At 41.9% G+C, this 18,551-nt stretch overlaps 1 protein-coding gene and 1 long non-coding RNA gene across 2 annotated transcripts in view; one reads left to right on the forward strand and one right to left on the reverse strand.

The window, feature by feature from the left end:
- Positions 1 to 18,551, reverse strand: part of LOC130275996 (uncharacterized) — a 91,918-nt gene that overhangs the window by 69,937 nt on the left and 3,430 nt on the right. The gene's annotated exons all lie outside the window — the stretch shown is intronic.
- The window catches only part of LOC130275993 (sodium- and chloride-dependent creatine transporter 1-like), a 104,237-nt gene that overhangs the window by 37,472 nt on the left and 48,214 nt on the right, over positions 1 to 18,551 (forward strand). Inside the window, exons 2-5 of the mRNA XM_056524772.1 lie at positions 1,576 to 1,824; positions 10,285 to 10,416; positions 12,013 to 12,289; positions 16,093 to 16,225. Of these exons, the coding sequence (XP_056380747.1) occupies positions 1,576 to 1,824; positions 10,285 to 10,416; positions 12,013 to 12,289; positions 16,093 to 16,225 (791 nt within the window). The remainder of the gene's footprint in view (positions 1 to 1,575; positions 1,825 to 10,284; positions 10,417 to 12,012; positions 12,290 to 16,092; positions 16,226 to 18,551) is intronic.

An 18,551-nucleotide genomic window follows, 5' to 3' on the forward strand; every position in this document is an offset into this window, starting at 1 on the left:
GGATATTTTCTGCTGCTGATTTGCTTCAGCAGATTTTTCTACCCATGGAAGTCAATGCACACGAGCGTATTTCTTTCAAACTTGAAGCAGATCTCTCACTGAGCGTTTGAAAAGGGGCGGGGTGTCCGCATTCTACCCGCAGCAGATTTTCGGCAACAGAATCTTCGCTATAAAAAATCTGCCACAGACCCTATTGACTTCAATGGGGTCTACAGCGGATTTTCAACAGCGAAGATTCCGCTGGTGAAAATCTGCTGCGGGTAGCATGTGGAGACCCCGCCCCTTTTCAAACTCCCAGAATTCCCAGATACAGCCTATGGTTCTGCAGCTGTCTCAATCGAAAACTACAACTTCCAGAATGTTGCAATATAACTTTACTATACTACCATATAATGCAACATGCTGGGAGTTGTAGTTTTGGTTTGAGACCGCTGCAGAGCCACAGGGTGTATAAGGGCATTTTGGGAGTTGTAGTTAATATCTGACACAGCCTACGGCTTTGCAGCTGACCCAATCCAAAACTACAACTCTTAGCATGTTGTACTATAAGGGTGCATTCACACAAGATTTTTGCAACACAGTTCCCATATCAGGTTTTTGATGAAAACTGATTCCCCAAAACCGGACTAAACTGTATCAAAACGTGTGTACAAATTTTAACCCATATACGGTTTGAAAAATGATGTCCGGTTGCATCCGCTTTTTAAGAAAAAAAACGCATACATTTTTAAACTTTTCACTCCATTTTGAATAAAGTTTCACTTTGCAAAATCAAACTGTGCAAAGTCTGTACAAAGTCAAAATCCATATGGTGCAAACCGGATGGAACCGTACACACATACGGTTCTCTATGGTTCCCATTGGTTCCCATGTTAAGAAAAAAAACAAAAAAAAAATTTACGGTTTCAATACGGTTTTTCACCTAGACCAAAAACCGTGGTAGGCTATGGTTTTGGGTACTGGAAAAAAAACTGACAAAACACATCATTTGGCATACGGTTTTCAATGGAGAGTCAATGCATATGGTTTTCAATGGAGAGTCAATGCATATGGTTTTCAATGGAGAGTCAATGCATATGGTTTTCAATATGGTTCCGTACGGTTTTCAAATTGAAAATGTGTATGGGAACTGTATTGCAAAAACATGGTGTGAATGCAGCCTAACTCATACTATACTACCATATAATGCAACATGCTGAAAGTTGTAGTTTTGGGTTGGGTCAGCGGCAAAGCCATAGGCTGTTTCAGGGCATTCTGGGAGTTGGTTAGTTACAAACTACAACTCCCAGCATACTCTGATATTGCTTATGGCTTTGCAGTTGACCCCAAACAACAACTGAGCCTGAGCCTATTTTCAGGGGTGGCTGAGCCTATTTTCAGGTAGTGGCCTGGAGCTGAAGCTCCATCAGCCCCTATGTTAATCCATCCCTCGCTACACATAGTTTATTTTTATAAATTTTTTTTTTTACTCTTGGAGCTTTGTATCAGGAAAACATAGCTCTGACTGCTATAAACATAAATAGTAATTGTAACCATGATGTAATGAGGAGAACCTTTTTTATTGTGTTTCTGCAGAAAAAGATGGGAGCTCCAGAGCCCCAGAAATGGAGGGATCAGAGACAGCAGGCGGGGGTGAAACAGTCCCAGATGAGAAGGCTGTCATCGCTCCTCTGGTGCTGCCCTCAATGGGCCCAGTCAAGATACCAATCCCAGAGAGAGAGACATGGACCCGTCAGATGGATTTCATCATGTCCTGTGTGGGTTTTGCCGTTGGTTTGGGAAATGTATGGAGGTTTCCATACCTCTGCTACAAGAATGGAGGAGGTAAGAGATGAAAATGTAATGTATTATGTAATGTTTTGATGATGCAATCTATCTATTGTTATTTAGTTGAGGTGTGGGCTCAAGAGATAACATTCTGTTGAAGTACAGTGATCCCTCGACTGGGTTTTCCTTCCAGAGATCCCCAGGGTGGCCAATGCTGACAGCAGTCAGTGCTAGCACTGGATTGCCATCCCCTTAGATGACTACAAACCATACTTAACATACAATGCTACAGACAGTCCAGATCCGCAATATTTGATAATGACTGCAAGATCCCCCTGATCAAATTTGGTGTTTCACTGGTAAAATGCCTGTATTGCTGAATTACATGTACTGATTGATTTTCTAGTAGCGCCTCTCTACAGTACAGAACTACATGCTCTGTTCTACTACTCTACAGGACCCCGAAGAAGCTCAACATATAAAGTTATGTACAGTTTCTGGCAGCTTTTTCTGACCTGTAGGACTTGCTTACAGGGTATTCCACCCCTAGACATCTTATCCCCTATCTGCGGCACCCTAGACATCTGATGCATGGACAGAAATTCGCTCTCTGCCGGATGACTTGTGATGCGGGGTGCAGCCGTCACGCCCCCTCCCATAGACTTGCATTTAGGTGGCGTGGCCGTGACGTCACAAGCGTGGCGTGGCAGTGACGTCATGAGCCTCCGGCACTGCACCCGACGCTCTAAACAAACGCCGGGTGCAGCAGGCATCCTTTGGATTGGGGATAAGATGTCTAGGGGCGGAGTACCCCTTTAATTGTGTTAGTTATGTTCTTATTTTTCTTTAATGTCAATGGCTTCAGAACCAATGGCTTCAGAACCAATTACTAATTTCCATAGTGGTCTGGTCTCAATATTTTCAACTTACAATGGTCATCCCAGAACCAATTGATATTGTAACTTGAGGGGTCACTGTATTCTTTTCCAACAAACACCTCTTTTAATACTTGATTTCCTGGTTTATGTGAGGTTTTTATCCTTCAGGCCTTTGCTAAGCTGATCTGAACAAGATGTAAATGTGGAGATTTTTGTCTTGAACGCTCTTCCTTCACACAGTCCTTTTCCACGTCAGTAGTCCCAAGTGTTCTCCCATTTAATACATAATCCCAGCACAAATTTTTCTTCATGTGCATTACCTTACATTTATCAGTGTTGAACCTCCTCTACTTTACTATTCAACCCCTCTACAAGGTCATTAATAAATATATTAAATAGAACAGGACCCAAGACTGACCCCTGTGGTACCCCACTAGTAATAGTCATCCAATCAGAATAAGTAACATTAATAACCACCCTCTGTTTCCTATCACTGAGTCAGTTACTTACCCACTTGCACACATTTTCCCCCCAGTTCCAAGCATTCTCATTTTATGCACCAACCTTTTATGTGACACCGTATCAAATGCTTTGGAAAAATCCAGATATGACATCCAACTATTGCCACTGGTCCAGTCTGGAGCTCACCTCCTCATAAAAGCTGATCAGGTTAGTTTGACAGGACCGATCCCGAGTCATACATTTATTTTTATCAAGATTCTCCAAAATAGCATCCCTTAGAAAACCCTCAAACTATTTACATACAACCGAGGTTAAGCTAACAGGTCTAATTCCCAGGGTCACCTTTTGACCCCATTTTAAATATTGGCACCACATTTGCCAGGCACCAGTCCTGGGGGATAGTGCCTCTTACTATAGAGTCCCTGAATATAAAAAATAGGGGTCTGTCTATTACATCACTTAATTCCTTTAAAACACAGGGGTGAATGCCATCTGGACCTGGCGATTTGTCTATTTTGTTTTTTTGTAGGCGGCACTGTACTTCTTCCTGGGTTAGGCTGGGTTCACACTACGTTTTGTCCCATACGGGAGCGCATACGGCAGGAGGGAGCTAAAACCTCGCGCTCCCGTATGTAACCGTATGCGCTCCCGTATGCCATTCATTTCAATGAGCCGACCGGAGTGAAACGTTCGGTCCGGTCGGCTCATTTTTGCGCCGTATGCGCTTTTACAACCGGACCTAAAACCGTGGTTGACCACAGTTTTAGGTCCGGTTGTAAAAGCGCATACGGCGCAAAAATGAGCCGACCGGACCGAACGTTTCACTCCGGCCAGCTCATTGAAATGAATGACATACGGGAGCGCATACGGTTACATACGGGAGCGCGAGGTTTTAGCTCCCTCCTGCCGTATGCGCTCCCGTATGGGACAAAACGTAGTGTGAACCCAGCCTTAGCCAGGTGACCTGTACTGGGGAGTTTACCTTATCTCGCTGTATTTCACCTGGTATTTCATTTTCCTCGGTGAATACAGTGGAGAAGAATTTGTTTGATATATTTGCTTTTTCCTGATCCCCTAACTACATCAAAGAGCAGAATCACTGTAAAGAGTGCACACCACAAAATTATAGAATGTTTAGCAAACATTTTTTTTTTTTATTGGTAGCACAATAAACAAACACAAGACAAAGAGGGCTAAAATCAATTAAAAAGCTCAAAACAGAGTATACCTCTACAACATGGGAGAGGGGCCATGAACCCCCTTCTCACCTAAGTCCCGTCCCTCAGATGGTTAATAATGTGGCTACTACCTAGTGGTGCTCAATAATGCATAAATAGACATGCTGGAAACAAACCTTTGCAGCCTGCAACCAATATAAACACAACACCAAATAATAATATGAAAGTAAGCAAATGTGCAAAAAGGATAATTGAATTCATATCACCAGTGCATAGCCACCACAAACCGAACGAGCCAGAATAGTAGTGGTGGGACGGGACCCCAGAGCCCCACGCGTTCTGTCACAGTTTGTGACTTCCTCAGGGGTGTTGTAGTCCGAATGCCCTCAAAGTCTTATATATACATCACATAATTAACCAAATAATACCTGTCAGGTGAATGTATCCCGGGTCAATCACATTGTGAGCAAGGAAACCGGCGTGGACTTCCGCCCACGCCATCAGCTTCCGCTGATGTGTATCGTTATGCGTAACTTCGCGCGAGAAGTACATGTCATGTGACCATTAGATATCTTTCCTTTCTCCTAGTAATACTGTCATGCGCGATATCGCCGCGCCTGGCAGTATGAACGTCTCACATGACCTCTCTGGTCACGTGAGACGTCATGTGATCACATGCTGTCAAAAAACTTTATTATAAACTTCCAATCAACTCCATTACGCATGCGTACCTTCATATCACGATACCAGGTAAGTATATCAATATTATAAGTGCTATGATTTAAAGTATGAAATCCTAATTACAAATACATATGCATAACAATGGTATATAGATGACTCTGCCACATGATATCTAAACAATACTATATCAAAACTAATTACATAAGATAAATATGATACATATGTGAAATAAGTGTACACTAAATATTAATAAATTAAACAAAAAATAATAAATAATAATAATAAAAATAATAATATAAAGCCCTGCTTGTCCTCAGACCATTGAGCCCTGCCTGTCCTCGGTGCACGGAGCCCTGCTTGTCCTCAGTGCACAGAGCCCTGACAGACAGCATTTTTTCACCAAAAAATATACACATTTTGTAAACAATGTATATTATAAATGTACATGTTATCAGCTACATGATATAAAAATGCAGATAACAACATGTACGTTTGTAATATACATTGGTTAAAATATAGTAAAGCCCAACTCTGTGTACCCAGATAGAAATTAGGTCCCCTCTGTGCCTCCATATAGTATTTGTCCCACCTCTAAACCCCCATATGCAGTGTAGAACTTAGCATCCCTCTGTGCCCCCATATAATATTCAGTGCCTCTGTGCTTATATATAGTAGTTAGGCCCCCTCTTTGTCCCCATACAGCGGTTAGGTCCACTCTATGCCCCATATAGTATTTAGGACACCAACCCTGCCCCAATATATCAGTTAAATCCCCAACACTGCCTCCATATAGTAGAAAGGACCTCCACACGGTCCCTATATCAGGCACCATTAAAGAAACCATACTCACTTGTCATATTGCTTCCGCATAGCTCCACTGCTTCTTCCTGGCACTCCTTTCCTCTTCCAGCTGGGGGAGAGAAATGCCGCTTGCATTGGAAGTTCTGCTGGGCGGCGGCATTCATGGGTGGGGGATTGTTTAATTATGTGTGCGCCTTAAAGACATACAGCTAATAAAAGCTGTGCCAACACAGGCAGCATCAGCCTCATTGGCTGAAGCTGATGGCAGTGGACCCCCTTTCTGGCCCAGGCCTCTTGTATAATTACCATGGAACAATTGGGGAGTAATCCAATTGTCCAGGGAGAATTTTTCGTACAGGTACAGTGCTTTGATTTGGTTAACAAAAGTGAAATCAATGTCTCCCAGGTCTTGGTTCCACAGTTTTCCGAGGCCATCACTGCTTGAGAACACGATGTAATACCGTCAAGCTATTTCTGAATCTTTTCCTGGATTTTCCATTACTAGTGTGATACAACAATGTCCTTAAATAACTGCTGCACTCTACTATGCTGATCTCATTGCAAAATGTAGATTCATCTCTGGAGTCATCAAGGCATCCCATAAGGCTTAAGTATCCTAATGGCCATATACTCACTTGATGAGCAACTGGCAGCACAGATAGTTACTATAAAGGGGCACGTGACATGTTCCAGTTTATTCAATGACATTTTATAATAAGCCGACTTGTAAATAGTTTTTGTTAAGTCTGCAGTGGGTAATACATGTTTTCTAAACCACACTGCTCCTCAGCTTGACACTACACGGTATTTCACTTACCAGAACTGTTCTTCCTGGGTAAGGCTTTAAGTTGCAAACATCTTGGAGGCTGTATGGAGGTATTATTTGTTACTAACCTGCGCACACTAATAAAGAGGAAAATCACCACTCTTTTCTCCACCATTTCTTTCCCAGTTTGGTGAATCTTACACCCATATAGGGTAAGCAAGGGGTATGGATTTACCTAGAAAATTTATATCCCCCTAATAGAAAACTCAAAGGACCACCACTCAAAAGGGGTAAAATGACAAACATGGGGAAAAAAATATGGAGGTCAGTCTGCTCTTTCCAAATCCATAAACATGGTGATAAAAAGATACAATTCTGTCTGCTTACATCTACCACTAGGTGGAACTCACAGCATATAGGTTTGTACAGCTCTCAAGTAACCTGGGGGTTGGATACATTTAAATGTAACCTCAGTAACAGGACACCAATATTGTAAATAACTGAGGATGCTGAATTGGAAAAGCTAGAGCAGTTTTTAAAATTTTAGGAAATCCCACTGAGTCATATTCACGCAATGTATTCCTTTGGTCATGTGGCATAACTGTAGTCCCAGCCTTACATAATGTAGAGAGGTTTATACTCTTATAATATTCAATGTACATCATATTCATTTCCTATCCTCACAGCGGCCACAAAACCAATCACAGTTATGCATTTAGATTAGCCAGTATAAGTGCAGTCCAGAATGCCACCCTCTGCTCCAGTGACCTGCCCTCATCTCTCCGCATAATTGTTCCTTATGTTTAATAAGACTGTGTGACCTATATAAAAACTGCTATGAGTAATCAGAGCCCCCCCTCTCCACATCCATCGTTCAACTCTTGCAGAGAATCATACACTCTAAAAATGGAAATCTGCTGAAGCGGGGGGAGGGAGAAAAAAAAAAGTAATTTGTTGAGGCAATCCAACTGTGAGATTGAGGAAACGGAATATGAATTATACATCGGCCATAATATGTTCTTATAACCAATGAGCAGGAATAGTGCCTCCATAATTAGGTATCATGAGAACACTCCCTCATAGAACATGCAGGGCTTGTGACACTAACACTGCTCCTCGCTCCACCCAACGGACATGTCTAATGAACACTGATATAATTCATAATATTTTAATATTAATATATTAATAATTATTACTATATATGCTGAAAATATCTATCTTAAAGTAATCCTCATATCCAATAACTGTAGAACAGAATATAGGGATTGACTGTTACAAGAGACCGCGCTCAGCACTGCTTTAAGTCCATGCAACCAGACCCTTTAGATCAGAAACTCTGCTCCAACGTCACCCTCCAATCTCCAGGGTCCTCAAATTCAGAGAAAAGCAATCCACAAATATGTATGAACAGAGATGAATGGCACTCACCAGTGTCTCCAGCGGGTGAAAATCTGATTTTATTTAGCAAAAGTGCAAGTATACATACATAGTGCAGGGAGAGCATGGATGCCGTTCACGGCAGCAGTGGCCGCTATTTTTTGCGCTGGGCGCAACCTTTTAACTCACTGTTCACACTTAGCTTGTCTTGTTTTCTTCAGCCAGCTCATCTGACAGTCCCTCTCCTGGGGAACGAACACTCCTCTTGTTTCCATAATAATGTCACCGTCCACACTGGTGCCACTTTGTGTGTCCACCACAGCCACCTGCTGTGTGCCCGTCTGACAAAGGGACACGGTGTCTCCCCCCTTGCATCAATCTGCAATCTAGGGAAGAGCTCAGACCATACTGCCTGGCTTCCTTTTATAAGGGTGCATTCACACCATATTTGTGAGAGCCATCTGGGAAATTTCAAAACCGGAAGCTTCCGTATCCCAGCCAGAGAGGCACCGAATCTCATTAATTTTAAACTCTCACCAGAGTCAGACAGTTACTCCGGTTGGCTCATTTTTACCCCATATCTGGTTTTGTGGCCAGACTGAAAACCGTAGCATACACCCTTTCCCTGCCTAACTATCACTATATAATAGATTCTTGTAGGAGTACCGCACTCCCTTGTCATGTAACCGGGTACAGGCTGGTCCGACCCTGGTAGGGCCCCCAACTGTACAAGAAAATGCAGCAGCACTCCGATATAGATGAAAAAGTGGTGTTAGGCTTTATTCATCAAGTGAAAAACATGATGTTTTGACCATCTTACTCGGTCTTTATCAAGCTGACAAAAGACTGTGAGACCGTCGAAACGTCGTGTTTTTCACTTGATGAATAAAACCGAACACCACTTTTTCCTCTATATCGGAGTGCTGCTGCATTTTCTTGTGTGTGTGTGTGTGTGTGTGTGTGTGGGGTGTATATATGTGTGTGTGTGTGTGTGTGTGTGGGGTGTATATATGTGTGTGTGTGTGTGTGTGTGTGTGTGTGTGTATATATATATATATATATATATATATATATATATATATGAAAGTCTGAGGTGGTTGCACAATTGAATTCTTTAAAAGAAGCTGCACACACTTTAGACACAATTATTGAGGGAGGAGATGACCCTCACATGTCAATTAATTAATATATTTTGGCTCAAGGATCACCCTTTTTGAGGATTTCATTTAGTTGGCTTTCTGTGCTGACAGTAAATTAGCCTGTAAGCATTGTAGCTAAAGGGGTTGCAGTAGAAATTGGGCACCGTAAACCAGGGCCCCATCTTCACACAAATGCAGGCTCTTCTCTCTAAGGGCTATTGCGGATACTAGAATTTTTTTTTATTGTGGGGGGGTTCCAATGAAGAAACTAAAAAATGTTTACTCACATACCTTGTTCCCTGGGGTTCCCTGCAGCCACCACTGCTAAGACTTTTCGGAAGAAAGCGAGGTTGGTGAGTATGTTTTTTGTTTTGTTTGTTTTTTTCATTTCAGCCCAGGCAATACATAAAATAAAATTATAGTATTTTGAATGCTGCCTGTAATGATCAGGCAGAGTGCTGCTGAATCACTCTGCCTGATCATAGAGAGACCTATGCAGCTGTACCGATACAGATGGAAAGTTCTCTGTATTATCTCCCTGCACTTATCTGTATGATTAGTACATGGAGAAAACAGGATCTTATCAAATTTTAACCTCTTCGCTGTTCTTATATTTACCCCATCATGGTCTCCAGGTGTAGTGACGTTAAGACACACACTACCCTAGACCACCAGGAAATCTGACTCTTCAGTGAATTTTAATGCTAAACCCTTTCACTAGCCTAGTTCACCAGGGATGCTGGCTCCAACACATTTACTGCCATAGACCATTACCCTTTTTACTGTCCTAGATTACCTGGGATACTGAAAAAAAAAAAAAAACTCCATCAGTGATACTAAAAATAACCCATTCACTGCCCAAGAACACCATGGATACTGAAATCAACCCCTTAACTGCCCTAGACCACCAAAGATGCAGACAATTACCATCATTGCACAAGATGCTGTTTAAAAGGGTTGTACAGAAATAGAAAAACACATCTACTTGCTTTCAAAAACCGCTCCCTGTCTGTCTCCACATTGAAGTGAGCAGAGCCAAGTTGTAAAACCACACCCAACCTGGAGACAGAAGTGGAGCTGTTATTGAAATACATTAGCTGTGTGTTTCTATTCCTGGATAACCCAGGATTTTGTGTGAAGTAACCTTTCGGGGAGGTGCCAGAATTGTTCTTATCCATCTTTAACATAGATTTGCTGGTATTCCTGAGCATCATTGGTGTATTTTATGTTTATAGGTGTGTTTCTTATTCCTTACTTGCTGATCGTCTTCGTGGGAGGCATTCCTGTGTTCTTTTTGGAAATCGCTTTGGGTCAGTTCATGAAGCAGGGAGGAATTGCAGCATGGAACATTGCCCCACTTTTTAAAGGTAATCTAAATATGTGAGCGAACCTGCCTATTAAAGAGGACCTGTAGTTAGTTCAAAACACAAAATATTATTTTTTATACCATTTTACGTCCTTGGATGACCAGTGTAGGCAAACAGATAATAGGCTTTAACAGAACTCCACTCTATGGCCGCGTTCACACGATGGGAAACCCACAGAATCGGTGCAGAATTTGTGCGGCTCAGTAAAAGATAGACTTTATTTAATAGAACTGTCAAAGTTTGTGCGATTTCCTGCGGAATCTGCATGCATTTTGTGCAAATTCCAGACAAATTCGGCAGAAATCAAGCCCATTGACTTCAACGAGACTCCGCAGCCAAAGTTCGGAAAAATATAAAACCAGATTTATATTTTTCCGGACCACAGAATGCAGGATTTCTGCAGCGGAACACGGAAATTCTGTTGTGGGAATTCTGTGCGAAAAATTTATACGGAATTTCTGTCATGCGAACGCGGCCTGAGGCTATGTTCACACAGCAGAATTTCTGCACGGAATTATGCATGAAAATTCTGCAGTAAGTTCTACAGAAATATATTGCCCATTCAATTCAATGAAATTCCTGAAATACTGCTGTGTGAATGGGACAGTGGAATCCCATTAAAGGGTATTGGTTATAAAATCATGCAGAATTTTCATGCAGAATTCAGTGTATAATTCCATGCAGAAATTCAGGCGTGTAAACGTGGCCTAATCGGTAGAGGTCCTGTTATGGATGTTGCCTTGGGCCCACGGGAACTTAAAGGGGTATTCCGAAGAATTATGTTTACACATAAAATTGTTCTGGGTGTCGCCAACAAATAAAGACTCTTGTACTCACCTGCTGTTGATCCAGTGCAATTCCGACCTGTTAGGGTTTCTTATTTTTTTGCTAACACCCTAAGCAGTTTTACATGTTAAGATGTGTCTCAAGAATAACCCTTTAAAGTTATATCTCTGGCCTTTTGCCTTAGTAAGGACATTAGTAGGATTGGGAGGAAGCATCAAGGATTGTATCCAAACACCTAGAACTCTTGTCTTCGTTCAAGTGTTCAACCCCAAGAAGCCCCCTTAGTATGTATCTCTGCTCATCACTACATAATGATCTTGTAGTTTCCCCCTTTAAAGATAATCCTTTTTTTTTTAACTTAATGTGGGCATAGGAATGGCTGAACAAGCTTTTTTGGTCAACAGCTATCTCTTCTCACGTCTGATGTGTATCAGCGCCTTGACCTTGGAGATCAGCTTACAGAGTGGCAGTATGTTGCAGCTCATAGAGGGGATTACGAGAGAGGGAAGACCCCACTGTTATGACATCCAGGGCAGGGATGTCTATGCATTGTAATTCAAATGCAGGTGTATTGAGTGGGGCTACATAGGAAAACCTATAATACCACCACTTCAGGACATGAAAGGCTTATGTTTATTTTGCTTTCCGCTTTATTCATGTCTTTTCTTTGGTCTCTCAGTGATTGTCCATCATCTACAGTTACAACTGACTGCAATGGATATGAGCCCCTTTAATTCCAGTCACAACCACTATGCTGCCAACGCATGTTTTTGAAATGGTGAAGTATCTAATAATGTCTACTTTCTGCAGGTCTTGGTTTTGCCTCCATGGTGATAGTGTTCTTTTGTAACACCTATTATATTATGATCCTGGTCTGGGGCCTCTACTATCTAGTACACTCATTTACCAACACCTTGCCCTGGGCCACCTGTGGAAACCCGTGGAATACAAAGGAGTGTACTGAAGTCTTCCTTGTAGATCATTGCTCCAATGAGACCACAACAAATGACACCAATTCCAGCGTCATGTACAACATCAGTTGTGATGCTCTTCTAAACAAACGGTCTCCAATCATTGAGTTCTGGGAGTAAGTAGGATAGCAGTTATATTCCGACACATTGGGGCAGTATTACAATAGTTATATTCTTGTACATAGGGGGCAGTATTATAGTAGTTGTATTCTTGTACATAGGGAGCAGTATTATAGTAGTTATATTCTTGTACATAGGAAGCAGTATTATAGTAGTTGTATTCTTGTACATAGGGAGCAGTATTATAGTAGTTATATTCTTGTACATAGGGGGCAGTATTATAGTAGTTTTATTCTTGTACATAGGGGTAGTATTATAGTAGTTGTATTCTTGTACATAGGGGACCGTTTCATATTAGTTATTTTCATGTACATAGAAGCAGTATTATAGTATTTATATGCCTGTACATAGGGGACAGAATTATAGTAGTAATATCATTGTACATAGAGGGCAGTAATATATAACTTGGGGCACAGCATTATAGTAGTTATATTCTTGTACATAGGAGGCAGTATTATAGTACTTACATTCTTGTCCATAGAGAGCAGTATTATAATAGTTCAAATCTAGACTATAGTGGGCAGCATCATTCTACTTTAGTTGTGCATGTCTCATATATAGAGGTAGCAGAGCTGGTTTTGTCAGTCACTTAATTAATTGCCATTTAAAGATTTTCTGTCTGGGTTTTTTGTTCATGTGACAACCTGTATACTGGCTGCTGGTAATTTAAAGGAACACTCCAGGCATAACTGAAATTATTGTTATGCCAAATTTAGTGCTTAAAGGGTAATATATGATCCATATATTCTCTGTTTGGTGTTTTGTTTTAATCTCTGTCATGCCCCTCCCCTCAAGCCCTGCACTAGGCATATTAAGTGGAAGAGTAGGATCCATTTTCTTCAGTTCCCCAAACTATTTGTTAAAACACCAACTGGTTTGGAAACTACAAGAAAGAGTGAACACACATACAGTTAAGTGTGACAACCTGGCGGGGTAGCACAGATGGTAAAGCCAGGGTCTGTTGGTATTTGTAGTTCCACCCTTGACTGGAGACCTTGTTTACAGTGGCTGTAGTGGTGTATAGGCCCTGTGTACCTCCCTGGGGGGGGGGGGTCACCACAAATTTTAAGAAAGATGCGTGTTAGTCTTGGCTGGTGGTAATTGGGATGCTCTTGGTAACTGCGATGCACTTTCAGTTAGAAACCAGGATGCGAAGAGACGCTTCAGAATGGGTAACTTAAACATAAAAACAGGGTGGGGGTACACAGCTTAAACAGTTCCAACAGAAATTACCTGTGGTGGCAGGGGGTAGATAATAACAAGGAGTTACCCAGGGTAGTCAGTGTGTTAGAGTTGGTTCCAGAGATGGATGATTCCCTGAGAGGATTAGGAAGATACCAACAGTTGGCTCCCTGGCAGTGATTGTGGTATCTTGGCCCAACTGGGGGTCTATCAAGGAACAGACAGCCCAGAGGCCTCTTAAACTGTCATCCCCTCAGATCGGAGAAAGTGGTCCACCACAAGGAGCAGTGGCCACTCCTCTGGCCATGGCAAAGCTGAAACACAGTATAACTTGAGTAAGTCTAGGTAGTAGCCTGGCATGCTTCCATATGAACCTGGTAGGCCTTGCCAACTAACTAAACTCTTGACTTAAGAACTATACTCCAAGTTCGAGAAGCTGAGAACCATGTGGTGAGTGAAAAGCTGGGTATATATGGACACGTAATTATACTAACTCCTCCAAGTTACTAGAAAGTTCTGGATGATAAAGCTAAGGAAATGCAAGTGAAAATAAAGTGTGTGTGAAGGTGGATTAAGTTCTTTTACCATCTGCCAACACATGGTATAATACAAAAGTACAATTAGCTAGTATTTATTCACTATATGAAAGTCAGTTTTAGAAAACAGAGGTCATTCAGGTTATGCTTTATCAGTCCATACAAAAACATCTGTAGTGGGATATGTTGACTATGTGGCAGGTTGGTTGGAGTTCTTGGCTTCCTTCCCCACCATTTGTCGCTGTCAGAGTCCATTACTGGATGCAAGGCCTAGTCAAAAAGGACAAGACTAAAAGACTAGCACCTCAAGATGATTATGGCAGTAGCTAGCATCAGTGAGTATCTTTTGATGGAGCAGGGTGCACTTATTTTTTGAAGGGGGGAAAAGTGTGTGTTTAAAAGAATTTCAGGAGGCACAGTGTGTATAATAATTCACTTCAGGAGGTACAATGTGTATTATAATTCATTTTGGGAGCACAGTGTGGATCATAATTCACATCAGGGAGAACAGTGTGGATTTATAATTCACATCAGGGAGCACAGTGTGTATTATGATTAATTTTGAGGGGCATAGCGTGCGGCATTATTGTATTCAGGGGGCTCAGTGAGTGTACCTGCTGTTTTTAGGGTCACAGTGTGTAGCAGCATTATACTCAAGGGTCATAGTTTGAAGCAGTATTATATTTGAAAAACACATTGGTTAAAGTGGGACTGGCATGTAGCAGAATTATTTTCAAAGGCACAGTTTTTGGCAGTATTATATTCATGGGGACACAGTGTTAAGGAGTTTGTCTTAATACAGAGGCTGAGGATCTGCTGCAAACGCAAAAAGCCAAAGATGTCTGAGTGGCAAACTCTGCAGAGGCAAGACGTATCTGGAAAAAGTAATGGCGGTCTGGGCTAGATGGAGAAGAAGATGAAGAAAACAGCTTCAGAAGGCGTCAACTGTAAGTCACTGTGTGTATATATAGTAAATGTTTATTCTGCATCTAACCTCTTCTAATTCGTACTGCAATTACTGTACGGTCTACACAGTGATGATGGATGCCAGTATCCTAATTTGTAAAACAACTCCCAACATGGTCCTACTGGGAGCTGTAGTTTTACATGATAAAAACTTCTATCAAACCTGTTAACCTGATGTTGTAATTGGTATTTCTGATTATTAGGGTAGAAATAATTTTCTGTGGCATGCTACCTGGCAGGCATTCTCATGCAGAGAAAGGAACCTGTTGTTAAAATTGTAATCTACCCCTTGGCAAAGGGGTACTCCGGAGGAAAATATATGTTTTCAAATTAACTGGCGCCAGAAAGTTATGCAGATTTGTAAATGACTTCTATTTTAAAATCTTCTGGTACTTATCAGCTGCTGTATGTTCCAGAGGAAGTTGTGTAGTTATTTCCAGTCTGATCAGTGTTTCTCTGCTGCCACCTCTCTGTCTCAGGAACTGTCCAGAGTAGAATATGTTTTCTATGGGGATTTGTTCCTGCTATGGACAGTTCCTGACACAGATAGAGGTGGCAGCAGAGAGCACTGTGGTCAGACTGAAAATAACTACATAACTTCCTGTGGAGCATACAGCAGCCGAAAATATTGGAAGGCTGAAGATTTTTATAAAGAAGTAATTTACAAATCTGTATAACTTTCTGGCACCAGTTGATTTCAAAACATTTATTCTTCTCTGGAATACCCCTTTAAGGTTCATTTTTGTTTGGAGTGTTTCTTTAATGAAGTTATCTGGTTGCAGCTCTAAATATTTAAGTTACAAATTTAGCTCTGCTACTTCTGTAATACTTGTAAGGGTGTGTTCACACGCTATTACTAGCAGCGGGTTGTCCGTTGCGGGAATCCCGCTGCGAGTTACGCTACTATTGATTTAAATGGCTCCACAGACAGTCCGCAATAGTGTCAGATTTGCGGACTGTCCGCGGACCCATTCAAATGAATGGTAGCATAACTCACAGCGGGTTTCCCACAGCGGGAAACCCGTTGCTAGTTACTAGCAAAGTGAACGCACCCTAAAGAAGGGTTTGCAAAAAGCACATCACTCATCAGTCTCACATGCTGGTTTCTTTGGCAGGAATAAGGTGTTACAGATCTCCAATGGTCTGGAACAGCCGGGGCAGTTAAACTGGCAGATGATACTTTGCCTGCTGGCCACCTGGATTATTGTCTACTTCTGCATGTGGAAGGGAGTGAAATCAACAGGAAAGGTAAGTGGCTGGCAATGATCACAGTGAGACTTTTTACCCATTACATTCTCAATATGTAAACTATAGACTGGATGAGGGATGTCAATGTGGTGTCCCGGTACCGGATTGCATCCGTTACCTTGTGGTGAGGTCCCCAAAGTCAGAGTCCCTAGCTACCGGTGGGGTCCTCATCAATAGTTAGCCCCTTGTCACCCCTTTAATAGTTAAAACTATTCAAATTCAATGTGTAAATATGTAGATAAAGTGTACTTACCTTGTTGTAGTGTCGCAGGACCTGCGGGTCACGTGATGCATTCCAAAACTCTATGGTTTATGGTTCAAGGACCTTTGGAGGAAGTCAGGTGATCGCCCACCATGCATTGTAACGGTGAGTGACAGCTGATACGGACCAATCCAAAACGGCCCTGCCCCTGCCCATATAAGTGAGCGGCGGACATTATTCTCTCTCTTTCCTTGTGGGCTGCTGCTGGAGGAGGATCTGCGCAGCTGTCAGCAGCAGTGACTAGGCCCAAGCCTTGCGGCAATGGCCATCTTGCAAAACTGTGAGTTATCTCAATCCCTGTTAAGGCTGCAAGATCACCAGACCTAAACAGACCCATAAATCCGGACGGATCTCTGCATCAATCCTAATTCTACTAGTCCTTTGGATAAGTCAATGGTCCGCAGCATCTGTCAATCACTGCCGTGCTGTATAGAGACTGTATTACTAAGACTGTTGCTGTTAATTGGATGTACCGCAAGTACCTCAGTAAAGTTTATACAAGTTCAAGTTCATTCCTATTGTGGACCTTCATTCATTTAAGCACTCACCTATCATTTCTGCGAAGCGTGACGATAGGCCGAAGATTTACCTCAGCGTATTAACCCTCACCCTGGCGTCACGAGTGACAGGGGTTAAATTAACCCCTCATATACCGAAGCAACACCCCAGCTACACTACACCCCAAGGCAGTTACCACATCAAACTTCCAAAAAATAGGAAAAATTATATAGATATTATGTATAGACACACTTACAAATATGATCATTGCATGGATGTTTCTAGAAAAGTGAATTTAGAGCAGATTGAACAGTTAAGCAACTATCTGGTATACACTAAGGGAGATTTATCAAAATCTGTGCAAGAGGAAACATTTACCAGTTGCCCATAGCAACCAATCAGATTCCTTTTTTCATTATTGAAAAGGTCTCTGAAAAATGAAAAAAGCAATCTGGTTGGTTGCTATGGGCAACTGGTCAACTCTTCCTCTGCCCCAAAGCAGTGTTTTAGTTCATCACCAAGATCTGTGCCTGTTTCTTGTATACCTCCAAAATAAGGGATCCACCTCTAGATATCTAGAGCCACAGTCGCCTGCAGCCATAGTTTAGATTGTGTGGGGTCTCTGTGCTGATCACTCCGATCCATTGCATTAGAAGGCCTGAAACTTTTGGTGAATGACAGTAACACTTTAAACCTCTAATAGTGAGTATGAATCCTTCTTTTTACTGGCTGCAAGCATAGATCTTGCAAAATGAGCCATCAAAGGAAACTGTCACATGGAAAATGCAGGCAAATGTGCAGGCAGCAGGCTATAGAGCAGGAGGAGCTGAGCAGATTGATCTATTGTTTTAGGAGAAAAGTTCTAAGATAAGTTGGCATTTATTCATGGGAATCTCTGCTCATTCTGGGGTACGTAGTCATGTGGGTGGTCCTGCTCAGTGATTGACAGCTGTCTGTGTATAAATGTTCATGCAAAGAGACTTGTCAATCACTGAGTAGGACCGCCTACTTAGCCCAGAATAAGTTGAGGTTTACATGAATAAATGACAAGTTATCCTGGAACTGTTCCCACTAAACTATATATCGATCTGCTCAGCTCCTCCTGCTCTATAACAAGATTAGACTGCATTTTCATCATGACAGGTTCCCTTTAATTATATTGCGGTAGTATTTATGGCGATATTAAGGTGAGATTTTCAGATTTTGTGTCATGTCATCTTGGACCTTTGAAGAACAAGCTGTCCAATAATGAAATATTGGCCGGCCAGCCAGACATGGGAGAGGCAGCAACATCCCTGAGATGCTTTTTAGTGTATGATGTTTTTGCTGTAGCACAAATCGCTGCTTTTGAGTGATAGCAGGCTGGCACCTCATCATCATGACGGGTACAGCCTGATAAGCAATCACACAATAATGAAGTCCCCTCCCTTACTGTTCCTACATATCCCCGAGGGAAGATTCACAGCTCTCGGTGCTGATTGTCATGTGGGTCACGAGTCTTCCTCATCTCTACTTCTCCTTCCCACACGGCTGATTGCACAGGACAGGGGGATTAATCAGACAGCG

The sequence above is a fragment of the Hyla sarda genome, chromosome 6 (assembly GCF_029499605.1).
Source record: "Hyla sarda isolate aHylSar1 chromosome 6, aHylSar1.hap1, whole genome shotgun sequence".
NCBI lineage: Eukaryota > Metazoa > Chordata > Amphibia > Anura > Hylidae > Hyla > Hyla sarda.